Source organism: Heloderma suspectum, chromosome 11, assembly GCF_057233095.1.
Source record: "Heloderma suspectum isolate Gila_16-S chromosome 11, 16-S_ref, whole genome shotgun sequence".
Classification (NCBI taxonomy): Eukaryota; Metazoa; Chordata; class Lepidosauria; order Squamata; family Helodermatidae; genus Heloderma; species Heloderma suspectum.
Genome location: NC_139468.1, coordinates 23,463,081 through 23,482,033, shown reverse-complemented (window position 1 = coordinate 23,482,033; position 18,953 = coordinate 23,463,081). Strand labels below are relative to the sequence as shown.

Sequence of the window (18,953 nt, the reverse complement as noted above, 5' to 3'; positions counted from 1 at the left end):
AGGAACTCTGGGGGAAAGCGACCATGTTATACTTGAGTTCATGGTTTAATGGAAGCAAAAGCCAAATGTAGCCAAACCTGTACCCTGGATTTTAGGAAAGCTGATTTTAATAAACTCAGAACAATGATCAGTAAGGTACCATGGCAAGTGACTCTCATGAGAAGTCCAAGATGGGTGGGAGTTTTTAAAAAAGGAAATTCTCAAGGCACAATTACAGACAATTCCAACAAGAAAAAAAGGTGAAAGACAACAGAAGAAGCCCATGTGGCTTCACAAAAAGCTAATGATGACCTGAAAACAAAAAAGGACACATATAGGAAGTGGAAAGGCGGCCAAGCAACAAAGGAAGAGTGCAGGCAGGTAGCACAGAATTGCAGGGATGGTGTCAGGAAGGCTAAAGCTGAGAACGAGCTGAGGTTAGCGAGGGATGCTAAAAGCAACAAAAAGGCTTTCTTCAGCTACATGCATAGTAAAAGACAGAGGAAAGAAATGGTGGTTCAGCTATTAAATAAGGGTGGCAAAATGATAACAGATGACAAAGAAAAGGCAGAAGTGCTCAATTCCTACTTTGGCTCAGTCTTCTTCTGAAAGAAGGTCTATGACCCCCCTGGCAAAGGTGAAGTACAGGCTGAAGGGGCAGGATTGCAGCTTGAGATTGACAGGCATATGGTCAAGGAACACCTAAATACTTCGAATGAGTTCAAATCTCCAGGGCCAGATGAACTGCATCCTAGAGTAATAAAGGAACTGGCAGAAGAACTCTCAGAACCACTGTCTATTCTCTGAGCAATCATGGAGGACGGGTGAAGTGCCAGATGACTGGAGGAAGGCTAATGTTGTCCCTATCTTCAAAAAGGGGGAAAAGGAGGAACCTGGGAACTACAGACCAGTCAGTCTGACAGCAATCCCTGGGAAAATTCTGGAGCAGATGATAAAGCAATCCAGCTGTAAGCACCTTGAAAACAATGCAGTGATTACTCGAAGCCAACATGGATTTGTCAAGAACAAATCCTGCCAGATGAATCTGATCTTATTTTTTCATCAGGTCACCTCCCTTGTGGACTGTGGGAATGCTGTGGACATAATATACCTCGACTTCAGCAGAGCTTTTGACAAAGTGCCCCATGATATCCTGATGAGCAAAGTAGCTCAAAGTGGGCTAGATGAAACAACACTCAGGTGGATCCACAGTTGGCTACAGAAACAGACTCAAAGAGTGCTTATCAATGGGATCTTCTCCAACTGGGGAGAGGTAATGAGCGGGGTACCTCAGGGCTCAGTGTTATTCAACATTTTTATGAATGACTTGGAGGAGGAGGTGCAGGGAATGCTGATCAAATTTGCAGATGACACAAAATTGGGAGGGATAGCTAATACTTTGGAAGACAGAAACAAAATTCAAAGTGATCTTGATAGACTGGAGCGCTGGGCAGAAAACAACAGAATGGCATTTAACAGAGATGAATACCAAGTCCTGCACCTAGGAAAAAGAAACCAAATGCACAGTTACAAGATGGGCGATACGTGGCTCAACAACACTACAAGCGAGAAGGATCTTGGAATTGTTGTCGATCAAAAGCTGAATATGAGCCAACAATGTGATGTGGCTGCAAAAAAGGTAAATGCTATTTTGGGCTGCATTAACAGAAGCATAGCTTCCAAATCCCGGGAAGTACAAGTTCCCCTCTACTCAGCACTGGTTAGGCCTCATCTGGAGTACTGTGTCCAGTCCTGGGCACTGCACTTGAAGGATGCAGACAAGCTGGAGCGGGTTCAGAGGAGGGCAACAGAGATGATCAGGGGACTGGAAACAAAGCCCTCTGAAGAGAGACTGAAACAACTGGGCATGTTTAGCCTTGAGAAGAGAAGACTGAGGGGAGATATGATGGCGCTCTTCAAGTACTTGAAAGGTTGTCACAGAGAAGAAGGCCAGGATCTCCTCTCGATCATCCCAGAATGCAGGACACGGAATCATGGGCTCAAGTTACAGGAAGCCAGATTCCAGCTGAACATCAGGAAAAACTTCCTGACTGTGAGACCAATACGACAATGGAACCAATTACCTAGGGAAGTGGTAGGCTCTCCCACACTGGAGGCATTCAAGACGAGGCTGGGCAGCCATCTGTCAGGGATGCTCTGACTTGGATTCCTGCACTGACCAAGGGGTTGAACTCAGTAGTCTTGTAGGCCCCTTCCAACCCTACTATTCTATGATTCTAGAGCCACTAGGATTATTTCATGATTCTGCTCTTAGATTTCTAGGTACTATATTTTTCAATATGTATTTTATATTTTTTATTCTGTATATCTGTGGTCAGTAGACAGTGAATAATAAACTACTGCTACCAATTACACTGCAATATTAATACAGTGACCCCTTCATGGATCACTGCCTTGTTGTGGCAAAGGGGCTTGCGTAATTCAGTGAAGCCATAAGCTATGCTGTGCAGGGCCACCCAAGACGGACAGGTCATGGCGGAGAGTTCTGACAAAATGTGGTCCGCTGGAGAAGGAAATGGCAACCCACTCCAGTATTCTTGCCAAGAAAACCCCATGGAACGTATCATAAGGCTAAGAGATATGATGCCGGAAGATGAGCCCCTTAAGTCGGAAGGTGTCCAATATACTACTGGGGAAGAGCAGAGGGTATTTCCAAGTAGCACCAGAAAGAGTGAAGCGGCTGGGCCAAAGATGAAATGACACTCAGCTGTGGATGTGTCTGGTGGTGAAAAGAAAATCCGATGCTGTAAAGAACAATATTGTTTAGGAACCTGGAATGTAAGATCAATGAATCAAGGTAAGCTGGAGGTGGTCAAACATGAGATGGCAAGATTGAACAGCGACATCTTGGGAATCAGCGAACTAAAATGGACAGGCATGGGTGAATTTAATTCAGGTGATCATTATATCTACTACTGTGGGCAAGAATCCCTTAGAAGAAATGGAGTAGCACTCATAGTCAATGAAAGCGTGGGAAAAGCAGTACTGGGGTACAATCTCAAAAACGATAGAATGATCTCAGTACAAATCCAAGGCAAACCATTCAACATCACAGTAATTCAAGTCTATGCCCCAACCACTGAGGCTGAAGAAGCTGAGGTTGATCAGTTCTATGAAGACCTACCACACCTTCTAGAACTAACACCAAAAAAAGATGTCCTCTTCATCATAGGGGATTGGAATGCTAAAGTAGGAAGTCAAGAAATCACTGGGATAACAGGCAAGCATGGCCTTGGTGTACAAAATGAAGCAGGACAAAGGCTAATAGAGTTTTGCCAAGAGAACGCGCTGATCATAGCAAACACTCTTTTCCAACAGCACAACAGGCGACTCTACACATGGACATCACTAGATGGTCAATATCGAAATCAGATTGATTATGTACTTTGCAGCCAAAGATGGAGAAGCTCCATATAGTCAGTAAAAACAAGACCTGGAGCTGACTGTGGCTCAGATCATGAGCTTCTTGTTGCAAAAATTCGGCTTAAATTGAAGAACGTAGGGAAAACCACTGAACCATTCAGGTATGACCTAAATCATAACCCTTATGAATATACAGTGGAGGTGAGGAATAGATTTAAGGGATTAGACCTGATAGACAGAGTGCCTGACGAACTATGGATGGAGGTCCATAACATTGTTCAGGAGGCAGCAATTAAATCCACCCCAAAGAAAAAGAAATGCAAGAAAGCAAAGTGGCTGTCTGATGAGGCTTTACAGGTAGCTGAGGAAAGAAGGGAAGCGAAAAGCAAGGGAGAAAGCGGAAGATATATCCAACTGAATGCAGAGTTCCAGAGAATAGCAAGGAGAGACAAGGCCTTCTTAAATTAACAATGCAAAGAAATCGAGGAAAACAATAGAATGAGAAAGACTAGAGATCTTTTCAAGAAAATCGGAGATATCAAGAGAATGTTTGTGCAAAGATAGGCATGATAAAGGACAAAGAAGGCAGGGACCTAACAGAAGCAGATGAGATTAAGAAGAGGTAGAAAGAATACACAGAAGAACTATTCAGGAAAGATCTTAATGTCCCTGAGAGCCATGATAGTGCAGTCACTGAACTTGAGCCGGACATCCTAGAGAGTGAAGTCAAGTGGGCCTTAGGAAGCATTACTAACAACAAAGCTAGCGGAGATGACAGTATTCCAGCTGAGCTCCTTAAAATCCTAAAAGATGATGCTGTTAAAGTGCTGCACTCAATATGTCAACAAATCTGGAACACTCAACAGTGGCCACAAGACTGGAAAAGGTCAGTTTACATTCGAATTCCAAAGAAGGGCAACGCCAAAGAGTGTTCAAACTACCGTACAATTGCACTCATTTCACATGCCAGCAAGGTGATGCTCAAAATCCTACAAGCTAGGCTTCAGCAGCATGTGAACTGAGAACTACTGGAAGTACAAGCTGGGTTTCGAAGAGGCAGAGGAACTAGAGATCAAATCGCCAACATTCACTGGATCATGAAGAAAGCAAGAGAATTCCAGAAAAACGTCTATTTCTGCTTCATTGACTACGCTACAGCCTTTGATTGTGTGGATCACAACAAACTGTGGCAAATTCTTAAAGAGATGGGAGTATCAGACCACCTTACCTGTCTCCTGAGAAACCTGTACGAGGGGGTCAAGAAGCAACAGTAAGAACCAGACATGGAACACCCGATTGGTTCAAAATTGGGAAAGGAGTACGACAAGGCTGCATACTGTCGCCCTGCTTATTTAATTTATATGCAGAGTACATCATGAGAAACGCCGGGTTGGATGAATCACAGGTCGGAATTAAGACTGCCAGGAGAATTATCAACAACCTCCGATATGCAGACGATACCACCCTAATGGCAGAAAGTGAAGAGGATCTAAAGAGCCTCTTGTTGAGGGTGAAAGTGGAGAGTGCAAAAGCTGGTTTAAAACTCAACATTTAAAAAACTAAGATCATGGCATCTGGCCCCATCACTTCCTGGCATATAGAAGGGGAAGAAATGGAAGCAGTGACAGATTTAATTTTCTTGGGCTCCAAGATCACCGTAGATGGTGACTGTAGCCATGAAATTAAAGAACGTTTGCTCCTTGAGAGGAAAGCTATGGCAAACCTAGACAGCATAGTAATAAGCAGAGACATCACCTTGCCAGCAAAGGTTCATATATTCAAAGCTATGGTTTTCCCAGTAGTAACGTACGGCTGTGAGAGCTGGACTGTAAGGAAGGCTGAGTGCAGAAGAATTGATGCTTTCGAACTGTGGTGCTGGAGAAGACTCTTACAAGTGCCCTGGACTGCGCGGAGGTCAAATCAGTCCATCCTAAACGAAATCAACCCTGACTGCTCATTGGAAGGACAGATACTGAAGCTGAAGCTCAAATTTTCTGGCCACCTAATGCGAAGAGAAAACTCCCTGGAAAAGACCCTGATGCTGGGAAAGACTGAAGGCAAAAGGAGAAGGGGACGGCAGAGGATGAGATGGCTAGATAGCATCACCGATGCAATGAATATGAACCTGAGCACACTCCGGGACAGAGCGGAGGACAGGAAGGCCTGGCGTTGCTATGGTCCATGGGGTCACAAAGAGTTGGACACGACTTAACGACTGAACAACAACAAATTAATACAGTGAAATCTAAAGGCAGTGATATTAGGACTGGGCTTTCACAACAAAATATGTTTAACTCGATTAAGGTTGCAGCCCTACGCAAGCTTGCTTGGGAGTAAGCTCCACTCTTCTCTTTAGCAGTTATTTCAAAGCAATCTTCTACAGGTTTCAGGCTATTAATGTCTCAAGACAAGCAACTAAGAAATAAAATTTAACCAATAAAATCTCTTGAAACATCCTTAATGAAATCAAAATGATGACTATTAGGTGCTACCACATCGCCCTCTAGTGTTGCCCACAGCTAGGTTCCAGTATTCTTGCTGTATCCTTCTTATCCATTTTACACAAATGAAAAAGAAATCCAACTTTTTCTATAAACACATGAAAATAACCATTAGTTTTAATACCAAGAGGACCCTCTATGGGGGGGTGGCTTTTTACTACCCTGGAGTTCTCCCCACTCCCCCACAACAGCTCTTCAAAATGGAGGGGGGGTGATTGGGTTTTTGCATGCATTCTTTCCAAGTACTCTTAAAAACACGTAAGCTTTTGCAAATATTCGAAAGGAAATCTTGTAAAACCCAGCCATTGTTTATCCAAGCACAGGGATGTTCATGCATCTTTGTATAATTTTTTTTCTCTATATCAGGGCCATGCTAGCTGGGGATGATGGACGATGTAGTCCAACACATCTGGAGCGTATCAGGGAAGGCAGGTTTACAATGACAGGTAGCAGCTCTCCAAGGTTCCAACCCTTGCTAATGGTGAGCCCCACTGTGAGAAACTGTTGAAGAATTTCTCCTCCCTCTGGAGAAATTTGGTGAAATGGTGGCCCCAATTTATCTGCCCACAAACAGGGTGGAGAATTTCAAGATGTCATTTTCACACAGCTGTATTTGAAAGCATACACTCTACCACTGAGCTGCGGTAATACAGGTGCAATCCTATGCATGTTTGACAGAAAACTACTACAATTCCCAGCATGCCCCAGACAGAATGGCTGGCTGGAGGGATGCTGGGAGTTGTAGGACTTTTTTTCTGCCTAAACATGCATAGGATTGCACCCTAAAACCATCTGCCCAGGAAGCCAAAACAACCTATGTTCAAATCTGCCAATACACACACATATACATGCAGACCTCTGAAATGCAACATCAGCAACACCAAATTGCCACAAATGCAAAAGTGTTTTATTGACACAAAAATACATGTTGAGGAAATCAGTATTAAAAATTTATTTTACCGCACAGGTGGTGATTATTATTAGATTTCCACCATTTGCTTTTCTACTATTAATTATTATTAATAAGAAACCTTAGTTTATGTAAACAAGTTCACAAAATGAAATGTATCATGTCAGCACACATGGAGGGAAAAACTATCACATAAAGCAAAAAATATAGATGTATAAGATGCTCATTGAGGGGAGATACATTAAGATAAACCCACTTCTCAAACTAGAGCTGAGTAGTCAAAGCATTTGGAACAAGGACATTAAAAATAGAGACACTGGGAGATTTGAAGTTTTAACAGCAAACACGATTGCTCTAAAACATGATGTAGATGTGATAATGTAGGGCAGGGTGGGCAACTTGTGGCCCTCCAGATGTTTTAGCCAACAACTCCCATCAGCCCTAGCCAGCATAGCCAACAACAAGGGATCATGGGAGTTGTAGGCTGAAACATCTGGAGAGCCAGATGTTCCCACCCCTGGTGTAGGTGGTGGTAATAGGGAGTAACCAAGACAGTGCCTTCTTTTCCTGACATGCACACCTCATCTCCAGGTCCAGCAGATGGCTGTCCACAGTTGGAATAAGAGGCTGGCACATGAATCCCAACGCATGTGTGACTTTCTCCCCAGCCTATCGCCACCACCAACATCCAGTGTTGTGATGCCAAGCAACCCAGAAGTGGAGCACCTGTGCTGAGGGGGGATGACCTCATTCCTCCACCATGCATAGGCTCTACAGTAGGGAGGGGAACTCCAGGGCCTCCCAGATGTTGTTGGGCTCTGACTCCCATCAGCCCCAGCCTACATGCCCCCTGGCCAGGGATGAATGGGAGCTGTAGACCAGCAACATCTACAAAGCCCACAGGTCGCCTGTCCCTGCGTAGTTATAGCTAGGGATAGATGAATCCATCAATTTCAGTTTCTTTTCTGTTTCCCATTTTTCCAGTCTTAAGTTTGGTTTGTCCTGAACTTCAGAAAATTTTTTTAAAAATTACATGAAAATCCGTACGCGTTTGGCCGCATTTTTAATACATGCCTTTTTGTATGCAATTACAATGCATTTTAATATATGGCATTTTAATGCGATTTTTGCCAAAACACATATTTGTGTACACTTTTCCCTATTATAGGCATTTTTTATTGAAAAACTCCATTGCAAAATTCAGAAAAGTGTGATTTTTGAAGGATAATTCAGTTTCAGTTTGCATATTGGTTCAAAAGTGTGAAATCAGTTATGTTCACGGTAAAATGCAAACCAAATTAATTTCTCCCCCATACCTAGTTACAGCCACATCTATTCATGGTGCAAGCTTCTGCTTTTTTTTTTGCAAAAAAAAAGTTGAACTAATTGAAATAGCATACTTAAAATTAGTAAAAACCTGGGCCCATGTAAAATCTGTTTTAAGTCTTGTCTTAAAATTTAAGAAAGGTGGTATTTGCACACAAGCATAAATATAGACACACACAAATGCTATCAGCTGGAAAGAAAATGTAAATGTTAAACCCACGTCTTAACATTTCTACCTGCCTTTTTGATAGGATTTCAAACAGAGGTAGATGTACAAATGTTGCCAGCTGAACTGGAGCAGCCTGAGAAGTACTGACAAGTCCTGAATATCCTGGGAGAGGAGATTAAGTGGAGCTTCAGGGGTAGAAGTCTTTTAAAAAGCCAGCCGGAAGGAAGGCCCGTACGGCATGCTGGTGAGGTGTTGCAACTTTGGCCTAGATGGGTTAAGGGCCGCTTCACACATTACTTCATTTGTGGGTACACCTAAGATATTTTAAGGTACAGAACTTATATAGAAAGGGTTGGATCCAAACTAGGTTGAGCTGTACTTAGATCCCATTGATGCCAATGGGACATCAGTGCAACTATGTTACTCTGGATCCCTACCAGGAATATAAATCCAGTGTAGGAGCTTTTTATAAAGGTAGGTATTTGATTTTAAAAAAGGGCATTTAAAGACGACCGAGTTCTGAGATTAAGGTTGCAGTCCTATGTACGGTTCTCAGACAGTGAGCCACATTGACAGCCAGTCTTGTGGAGTGGTTTGAGTGTCAGCCTGGGACTCGGGAGATCTGGGTTCTAGTCCCCACTCAGCCATGAAGCTCACTGGGTGGCTTTGGGCCAGTCACTGCCCCTCAGCCTAACCTAACTCACAGGGTTGTTGTGAGGATAAAATGGAGAGGAGGACGACCACGAAGGCCCCTTGGGTTTCTTGGAAGAGGAAAAAAGTGGGACAAAGATGTAATAATAAATAGTAAAAATAAATTGAACAGTGGCTCTTACCTCTGAATAAATATGCATAGGATCTGACTGTACGTCTACACCAGCCTTACTCCAGACCTGTTGGGCTGCAACCCCATCATTCATTCATTCATTCATTCATTTCCTGCCTTTTTTCCTCCTTAAGGAACCCAAGGCAGCATACATAATCCTCCTCTCCATTGTATCCTCACAACAACCCTGTGAGGTAGCTTGGACTGAGAGTCTGCGACTGGCCCAAAGTCACCCAGTGAGCTTCCATGGCCGAGTGGGGACTAGAACCCGGATCTCCCGGCTCCTAGTCCAACACTCTAGCCGCTACACCACACTGGCTCCAGCGTGTCCCTTGGTCAGGAATTATGGGAGTTGTAGGCTGACCCATCTGGAGAGCACCAAGTTGGTGTAAACCTAAGAACTTTTTTTTTTTTAAGGTATGAATGCAACCCCAAAATAGCATGTGCATCATACAGGTCTGCTCACCGAGGAGCATCAGTTAGGCAGAGTTGCCTGCAAAACCTGTGGCTCGCCTGTGCATAATGTGCGGAGAGGCTCTTAAGGCAACTAGTTCGTGGAAACCCCAGTCTGGGGGACAGGGAGAAGGGGCCTTGTTCCATGCACTCCAGCTCATGCATTCATGCCCTCTTCTGAAGCAAAAGATGGCCATCCTACACCTACGTCATGCAAACCGAACCCCACGTGACTTTGAACAAAGGAAATCTGCCCCCTGTGCTAATTGAAGTAAGAGTTCAGGGTGCCGCGACGGCGGATGTCACAGGTCCAGCAGTGGAAGCCTCCTCCCAAGGAATTGGCATGGCGGATGTTCACTTTGATGGTTGAAATGCCTGCAGGCGTAAAAGCAGAGGGAGAGATGGCTGAGGAAGTCTGTTCTCACCCAGAGGACTACAAGGAGCCACAGCTACTACCAAACAACTGGTGGTTGGGGGAAAAGGGGAGAAGGTCTGGCCATCTGGGGAACCCCTGAGGGCTGGATTGGGACCCCAAGAATGGTGGGTTTGACCTCCTCCCCCCGGGCTGAAGTCCTGCATTCCTGCTCTACTAAGTCCATTGGGTTATCATAGAATCACAGAATAGTAGGGTTGGAAGGGGCCTACAAGACCATCAAGTCCACCCGCCCTGCTCAATGCAGGTATCCAAGTCAGAGCATCCCTGACAGATGGCTGTCCAGCCTCGTCTTGAAGGCCTCCAGTGTGGGAGAGCCCACCACCTCCCTGGGTAATTGGTTCCATTGTTGTATTGCTCTAACAGTCAGGAAGTTTTTCCTGATGTTCAGCTGGAATCTGGCTTCCTGTAACTTGAGCCCATTATTCTGTGTCCTGCACACTGGGATGATCAAGAAGAGATCCTGGCCTTCCCCTTTGTGACAACCTTTCAAGTACTTCAAGAGCGCTATCATATCTCCCCTCAGTCTTCTCTTCTCAAGGCTAAACATGCCCAGTTCTTTCAGTCTCTCCTCATAGGGCTTTGTTTCCAGTCCCGATCATCTTCGTTGCCCTACTCTGAACCTTCTCCAGTTGGTCTGGGTTCCTAGCCCTGAAAATGGCAGTGTAGGGCAGAGATGTTGCAGGCCATTCTGATTAGGCCCCTGGGCCCACTGTTTGACACCACATGCCTAGAGTGTCCCTGAGGTGGGGCCAAGCTCTCCAAAGGCCCTCTTCCCTACCATGGGCCTGTAGCCCTGAAAATAACTGCCCCACAACTTTTGCCTGTACATTTGTCCTACCTAGACTTTCAAACAGCTTCTGGATTGGCATTTCATTGGCGTCCACCATCACACGTTTTTCGTCCAGCATGAGGACATTCATGGACAGCCATTTCGAGGACATCCACAGTGGGTGGTCTAGATTCAATAAGACGGAACACTTAGCACTCATGGCTGCCCACTGCGGCAACTAAATGTGGACTTCTGCTTCACAAGACCAGTGTTCAAAATGGAAAAGAAACAAAAACATACTGTCAGGGATGAGGGGCAGCGGAGGGCGAACCACTGTCCAACCAGCCTTCCTGAAGAGATCAATCTGAAAGGGAGAGCAGGGGGGAGAGAGATTTTCAGATTAGGAGTTTAAAATTTTGCAAACACACCTTCTTAACCAGTTCTAGATTATCCATGCTGCTCTGTATGCATTCAGTGGTCTTTGCTCTCCGGGTTGACTAAGCCTGCCATTTCCCCCCTCATCTAATACATTGCCCCCAATGGGAGATCTCTGCCCAATCCAAGTAGCACCTTCAGAGGAGGGATTTTCCTCAGGGTCACAGCAGGACAGGATCACACCAGTGCTTACCCCCACTTCAGTTTTGGCTACTAGCATTAAACAAAAAACACCCTGCACGTTAAATGCAAAAAAAAACATTTAATGTTGCTTCTAGCCAAGTCCGGTAATCTGTACATTTTTAAAAAAACGCTCTTGTATTTGTTAGGAGGTTTGCAGGAGCTGCCTGCCTTGTTTAGTTTTCATCACAAGAGGGCACTCTCCATTTTTGCATCAGCAGAAATACCGAATGTCACGATTCCCTTGGCTCCCTCTTTCCTTAAGCACTCACAAACACACAAAAGGAGAGGCTTCAGTCTCACATCTTTAATTCATTATTCACAGGTTCATTACAGATGCAAATCCTCGAAGACTCTCTGGCTACAAAGGAATGCCTCCAGGGGACTGGGATTCAAATGGGATCACCGAAAGTTGCCCACAGTTTGAAAGAGCGGCTATCTGGCTAGGCTAACTTAGGGAGGGAGGTCCCACCCTTCGCGTGCTGCTTCCCTGCGTAGCCTCTCACGCATTGCTAACCGGTTCAACCGTCTAAGCTCCACCTCTGACGCTTCCTCTGCACCGCTGCCTCAGGTCTCTTAAGTCACAGTCCTCAAGCCCTTCCTCCTCCTGCTTGCTGCTTCTCACAGAGGGGGGTGAGGGGGAAACTTCATGCCTGGCCATCTGGGAGCTGGTAACCCGAGAAGCACGCCTACCCATATCTGAACTGGCTTGTGAAAAGGCCTCCCCCAGTTCTGGTGGCTCCTCTTCTGAATCTGAGCTGCTAACTATCTCCCTGCACCCGGAGTCAATCCTGACAATTGCACTATCTTGAGTTGTTCTCTGTAACACTCTTTTGCGAATCCTGATGTTTAAAATTCTCTGAACATTCTCTTCCAAGGAATGTTTCATTTCTGAGCAGTAGATATAGCAAACACTGTCATGCCACCCACCTGAGGCCCCTTAGGGGTTGAAGGCATGGCTCCAAAAAACCTCAAGAGCCGAGGTAGGACCAGGAATACGTATTTCCTATCAGATGCGGTATGTCCTATGGGTTCATGCATGTTTTGCCTTCCCTCTTTTTGTGGACTGTATTTACTCATGAGGAGTTACTAATGAGGATTCATGCATTTGTGCAAATGTGCATTAGCGCTGATATGAATTAGCACAAGTAGAACAAAATTCTAGCTTTAAAAAAACAGATTCCATCAAGGCACAGATGATGGAGCAAAAGATCTGCAGACAAGCTGCAAAACACAGATGGAACGGATTTAACAAAATGTGTACATCCTTATAGAGCAGCAGACAAACCAACAGTTCTATTAGTTCCAGCTATCTGCTGCAGTTATACTGGTAGCTGGAGTAAACAGAGATAAGAAGTACAAAGGAGAGCTGATTCAGATTTCAGGGCTTAAAAAAAAAAATCACAACCACTCTACGAGGTTCATTGCCCAAGTGAACCTTGAAAAACAAGGGCTTAAATGTTTGGCTTGGTTAACAGTTGCTTAAAACAAATCTAGCCACCTATTCCAAACACTAAGAAAAAGCACCTGGGATACTCCTCTCAAGACTCTATCACTTCTGAATACAGGTGGGCAAATCACAGGTTTCAACACTCCAAAAACCCCGGCTCATGGATAGCAAACACCCCAGGAAGAACAATCCTAGCCTAGCTGGCATTCCACATGCAGGCATGTTGTTGATGTGGAGAAGCATTCAGAGATGGATGTCCCCACCAGCATCCTAAAGTAGGATAGCCCTAGGAGGACTGTACCACATCAGGCCTGTAGCCAAATAAAAATTTGGTGAGCGGGCCTAGCGGTACAACAGAAAGAGGGCATCAGAATCAATGCAGAAGACTCAGAATGTATGCATAACTGCTAAGTTTAAAGTTATTTAATTGTGCTAAAAATATTAATTTTTAAAAATTTAAATGGTGCTTGTCGCTTCTCAGTTATCTCATTGGCTTTGCACTCACTGGAAAGTGGGAGCAGCTCTACTTGTTACGGAGCAGATGAGAAGCTGAATATTCAGAGAAAAGGCCAGAATACGAAGGCAGCCAAGTCTTCACACACCCCCACACACAGCTATAACCATGCACCACGTGCTTGTTCTGAACACTTGAACCTTATCGCATACATCTCACCATCCTAGTCTTGTTTGTCTGAAGATAAGGGCCGGCCCTACTATTAGGAAGAGCGAAGCAGTCACTTCAGGTGGCAGCTGCTGGGAGGTGGCAGCAAGGTGTTGGGAGGAGAGACCTGTGGACCACACTTAGCTAGCTCGCTGCCTTCAGGTTTGGTGAAGGATGCCGTCTCATTGCCAGTGTTGAAGGAAGTTTCAGTGTTGAAAACAGTCCAGATGACATGGAACAAGAGGGGCACGATGTTTCCCTTGGCCTCAGGCAGCAAAACATCTTGGGGCCAGCCCTGCTGAAGATTCCTTACCTCGTTGCATGGGCGGTCTGGGTTGGAAAGCACGAGGCCCGGTCCAATGATGTTAAAAGTGGCATCGATGTGCATAGGGTTAGGATCTTTGAAAGAGATGGTATGTACTCTGTATTCCGGTGCAAGGTGTCTTCGCATCCACTCAATACCCAAGTAGTTAGTAACCTGAGGCAGTAAAGAAAAAGCTTAAATGTTTAGCCTCTTCACAATAAACAACAACAGAGAGCCAGTGTGGTGTAGCGGTTAGAGTGCTGGACTGGGAGTCAGGAGATCCAGGTTCTAGTCCCCACTCAGCCATGGAAGCTCACTTGGACAGACTCTCAGCCCAACCCGCCTCACAGGGTTGTTGTTGTGAGGATAAAATAGAGGAGGAAGAGGATTATGTATGCCGCCTTGGGTTCCTTAAGGAGAAAAAAAAGGTGGGATAGAAATAAAAATAGACAACAAAATCTGTATTTAGATTAGTGCTGTACTGAAAATTTATTCTACATTTTCCCCCAGACCATACTCATTCAATTTAATCAAAAAGAAATTGCTTTTGAGAAACTGTTCAAAGGCAACCCATATAGGCAAACTAGGCAGTCGCCTAGGCTGCCAAGTTAAGTGGGGCACCAAATTCCAAGGAAAAAGTATTACTTTATTTTTAAAAATTCTTGGTTGCCTTCCAGGGCAGAAGCCCTCTCAGAGACTCAGCAATAAAATACATAAAAACAGTTAAAATCTTTAAAGCGATAAAAACATAAACACAACAAAATAGCAATAAAAACAAGAATAAAAGCCGACAAGAAATACAGCAACAACAACAGCAATAGCAGCAACAATAGGAATCATATCAAGAGAAGGCCATGGTAAAATAATAAGTTTTCAAGGCCTTCTTAAAAGCCTGCAATGATAGAGCATACCTCCGATGGCAACTTCTTCCAAAGGTGTGGGGCCACTGCAGAGAAGGCCCTCTCACATGTGGTCATGTAATAAATACCAAAAAACAATACAAATAAAAATGAAAATTTGATCTGAAACACGGGTTGGATGGACAGAAAAACTGAATAATTATGACTCGGTTTAAATAAGCACACTTAAAATGAAACATTAAATGGAAAACAGGGGCAAAGTGTTCCCCAGTTTACTAAAAACCTCAACCTATATCTGCCCTTGGGGTTTGGGGTGGGGGCGTTGGTTGCATGGTTTGCCTAGGGCACCAGTTGCTGTCAGCTAGCCTAGGGGCACCCTTGTTCAAAGGATAAGAAAATGTCAGAGACATTCTCTTGGGTGGGGTTCCTACCTTACTTATGAGATGGCCAAGAAGACTGAGTGTCTTGTCTTTCATTGTACAGTCGTCTCTCCAGCAGCCTGTAGCCTCCTCAGCTCCCACACTTCAATTAAAAGTTCAGTGGAAGGCAGCATGACGTAACTCCTCCCCTTTGGGGCTTTCTCAGATCAGGAAGCACAGGCAGCCAGGGGGGCTGCAGAGCGATGGAGAAATGTGCAATAAAAAGAAAGAACCCTCACAGCACCCTCAGCCACCTCGCAATGATAAGATCAACTTAACACCAGCACCAAAATGGTAGCAGTGCAAAAAACTAAAACTGGGGGGAAGGGTGCTACAACCACTGTGAGCCCCACTTCTAGAAATGGTTGGAGAATTTCTTCTCCCCCTGGAGAAAGTTGGTGAAATGGTTCCCCCCAATTTCTCTGCCCATAAATGGAGTGGAGAATTTTGAAAGGCCATTTTTGCACAGCTATAGTTTAGATTCTGTGCATAAGATCAATATATTTTGAATATCACCATCAGTGGGTGGCGGTAGGGAGTGCCATTATCCTGAGGCCTTTTGTATGAGACCATACACAGAGGTGGGGTGGGGGGAGGGCGAAGAACAGGCAACCAAAGGAGTGATTTGCTCTCAGCTGTTCCTCAATTGCCATGGACATCTAGCAAGACTGATGCAAGACATACACAGTCACAGAGCAACTTGCTGTATTAGCCACGTCAGGAGGGAGGGTGGCGGGACAGGAGGCAGAGGTCACTTATTTAGCCTTTGCCCTGCAGTTGTGCAGAGTAAGGAAGCGGGTGGGGGAGCAGAAGCATAACACAAGTTGCTGAGACTGGCCAGAGGGCAAGTGTGTGTGTTTCATGGCCTCCCCAGAGGGCACGTGCACTGCATCCCTGCTCTTGCACTCCCCTGGGGAATCGCAGCCAGAGAGGGTGCATTGATCTGGGGTCCTGATTCTGTCAGAGCCCAGTCAAAGTAGATTCTCCTAGATTACGAAGATTGAAAAAAAGCCACTTATGCGAAAGGACGAGTTTATTGATAGGAAGTAGATGCTGAATAAATATGCAAAGAAAGCTCACACCGCTCATCAGTTGACAAAGCAGGCACCTTTGTCAAAAGCTGGGTGTCTATCTGGGTCCCCAAGGCAGCCGAGAAGCAATTCCTAGAGCCACAAGTTTCTCCAGGCTGGCAGCATGCTTTCCCCCATGGAGTGAGACCACAGGACAAAGGCTGCAGGTTGGATTCTATAGGTTTCTTCTCCCTCTAAGCTCAGGAGCTGAAAGGCTACCTCTGCCCATCCGAGACAGCAGGGGCTCTCTTTCCAGTGGGAAGTGAACCCTATCTCATCTCAGGATGAACTGACATTATCAAGCTGGCATAATCAGCTTCAAAGTGAAGCTGTAATCTACTAGCCTGCGCGAGAGGCCCACTCTCCTCATTAACTATAAAGCTGGTGGCGAGGCCAAACTACACCAGTCTCTAGGTGGCTACCAATAGCATACAGGAATGCTGTGAAGTCCACCTTATTGCTCACCAACAAACTCTCTACAGAGGGCCAGGTCATCCAATGCCAGGGCAGAGGGCAGGATTTACCGTACTGCAACGGCGTCCCCAGTTCAGTGCTTCGCTTTTTTGCACAGCAATGAAGGCCACCCGTATATTCATATGGGAGAAATTTTAAAGGGTGCACTTGGAGGTGCTACTGGGATAGGGGGCGATCCCTGTGATGACCCCCAGGCATTAATGGTACGGATGCTCGGATTTTGTTAAATCTGTTCTCTCTGTGTTTCGTGGATCGTCTGGCGTCTTTCGCCTCATCGTCCGCTCATTGACAGAACCGGATATTTTTACGGATGTATGAGAATTTTGTCCCACGTGCATTAATGCACATAACTGCTAAGGCACACTGCCGCAGATGCAAATTTGCACAAATTGCCCCAAAAAGTTAAAAACAGTCCGCAAGTCCACATGACTTGGAAAAAGTCGGTCCGCTGCAGAATTCACAGGTCGGATTCATAGAAATCCAAACTCATTTCAATCCGTTGCGGATTTCTCTGAGATTCCTAATTAAGAGCATGCATGCTTCTCATCTGCCTCCTCCCATCCTGCACTCTGCTTCTTGAGCACTGGAGAGAGTGACAGAGCTTTGCAGTGTGACGTAGTGGCTGGAGTGTTAACTCTAGGAAGCCAGGTTCAAATTCCTATTCAGCCCTGAAGCTTGCTGGATGACCCTGGGCCAGTAACCATCTCTCAGGCCTAACCTACCACACAGGGTTGTTGGGAGGAGGAGAGCAGGGAGGGAGGGGGGAAGACCACATATGCCGCCCTGATCTCGTGGAAGGAAGGGGGAGATAACATTTTTATCAAGAAATAAAAATAACGTGTACATGTAGGAAACTCAAGACTCAGGAAAAGCTAGGAAAACCACCCATCTGTTCACCTGGCTTCTTTGCACGAAGATGTCTCTTCCAGCCCTTATGAAGTCAGCAGCATCAAAGCATGGCTCAAATTCGGTTGTGACAAATTTGCCCTGAGCAGCCAGCTTGTGCCTGTCTTCCACAGTGCGGATGGGGTAATCCTGGTTTAAGAAAGACAGAACACACACACAGGCCACTTGACCTTCTAGATGAGAGAGAGAGAGAAAATACGGTTTCGGTAGTTGCTGAAACGAAACTGAATTATGCACAAGCAGAGCGAGATCTTTGTCCTGGTATCCCTTGGGCAGAGGGTTGGCCCTTGAGTTTCAAGAGACCCTGGTTTGAATGGCTGCTCAGCTATGAACTCAGAACTGCTGGGCAAAGCACCAGGCATAAACCTCAGCTGCCCGCCCCATCTGTAAAATGGGAAGATGGAGACTCGGGTTGTAAAGGGGGGGGGTACAACCTGTCCTCCTTCTGCACTGTGCCAGATCCAAATAACCGATGGCTTTTGTATTTTCAAAGAGAGACCCACCACTCCTCCATTCCCCCTCCCCCCAAAGAAATGCCTTGCTGGGCAACCTGAGACCATTCTGGACAAGGTATGGTCTAATATCAAATACTGCAATCCTGTGCATGTTTATTCAAAAGCTAAGTCCCACTGTGTTCACAGGGTTGCTGCTAGCACCTGCAGAACACTTCCTCCATTTCATCTTCAGAGTGTTACAAACCACAGAATGGGGTTCTTGATTGACACTTCTCGCGCACACACGCACACACACACACACACACACAAACACACACACTTTGCACATAGCAGCCAGCCCGAAGAAAAGGATTATGGGAAACTCCAAAACTTGCTCACTGCTTTTGTGATGTTTCCGTTGGTCCTAGTAAACCAGGGGCGTCAAATCTCTTTCAGACTGAGGGCTAAGTTCAATTGCAGAAAAGCGGGGGGGGGGGCATTCCAGTGGTGGGCAGGGCCAAAGGCAGAAAGGGTGGGACACAAATTCCCAAAATACCAGCGTATTTTAGCTTGAAGCTTTTACTGCCCAATAACTAAACCTCAGGAGAAGCATTTCAACCTTTTAGAACAGGAAAAAAATGTACAACAGCCAGGAAACCACCAAATGATTGGCAGTTGGGGGGAAGGACACAGCCTTCTGGGTAATCTCTGGGTAACCCCAGGGGGCCTGATTTGGACCCCTGGCGGGACAGATTTAGCCTGTGGGCCTGGGGTTCAACAGTCCCATAGTAAATGCTACTGCTGTTTTTAGATTTAGATTTTAAAATGGGCCCGCACAGGAAACAGCCATCTTTGTGCCAACATAGGCAGCCAAATCCTGGCTCACCCGGGGTTCAGAGACAGCTTGGTTCCAGAGCAGGGTCCAGGTTTGAGGGGCTACCGGGAAAGCGCCCTCTGGTGGCCCCCCTTTTCTGTCAACGGCTGAATGTTAACTGTAGGGAGCCGGGTTC

General features: G+C 45.6%; 1 protein-coding gene across 1 annotated transcript in view; it reads right to left on the bottom strand.

Moving 5' to 3' along the window:
• Nucleotides 1-6,751: 6,751 nt before the first annotated feature.
• Nucleotides 6,752-18,953, bottom strand: part of GATM (glycine amidinotransferase) — a 29,690-nt gene continuing 17,488 nt past the window's right edge. Inside the window, exons 5-10 of the mRNA XM_084816429.1 lie at nucleotides 17,501-17,638; nucleotides 13,790-13,954; nucleotides 11,051-11,114; nucleotides 10,820-10,936; nucleotides 9,361-9,920; nucleotides 6,752-8,891 (exon numbers count right to left, since the gene is read on the bottom strand). Of these exons, the coding sequence (XP_084672555.1) occupies nucleotides 9,808-9,920; nucleotides 10,820-10,936; nucleotides 11,051-11,114; nucleotides 13,790-13,954; nucleotides 17,501-17,638 (597 nt within the window). The 3' untranslated portion in view covers nucleotides 6,752-8,891; nucleotides 9,361-9,807. The remainder of the gene's footprint in view (nucleotides 8,892-9,360; nucleotides 9,921-10,819; nucleotides 10,937-11,050; nucleotides 11,115-13,789; nucleotides 13,955-17,500; nucleotides 17,639-18,953) is intronic.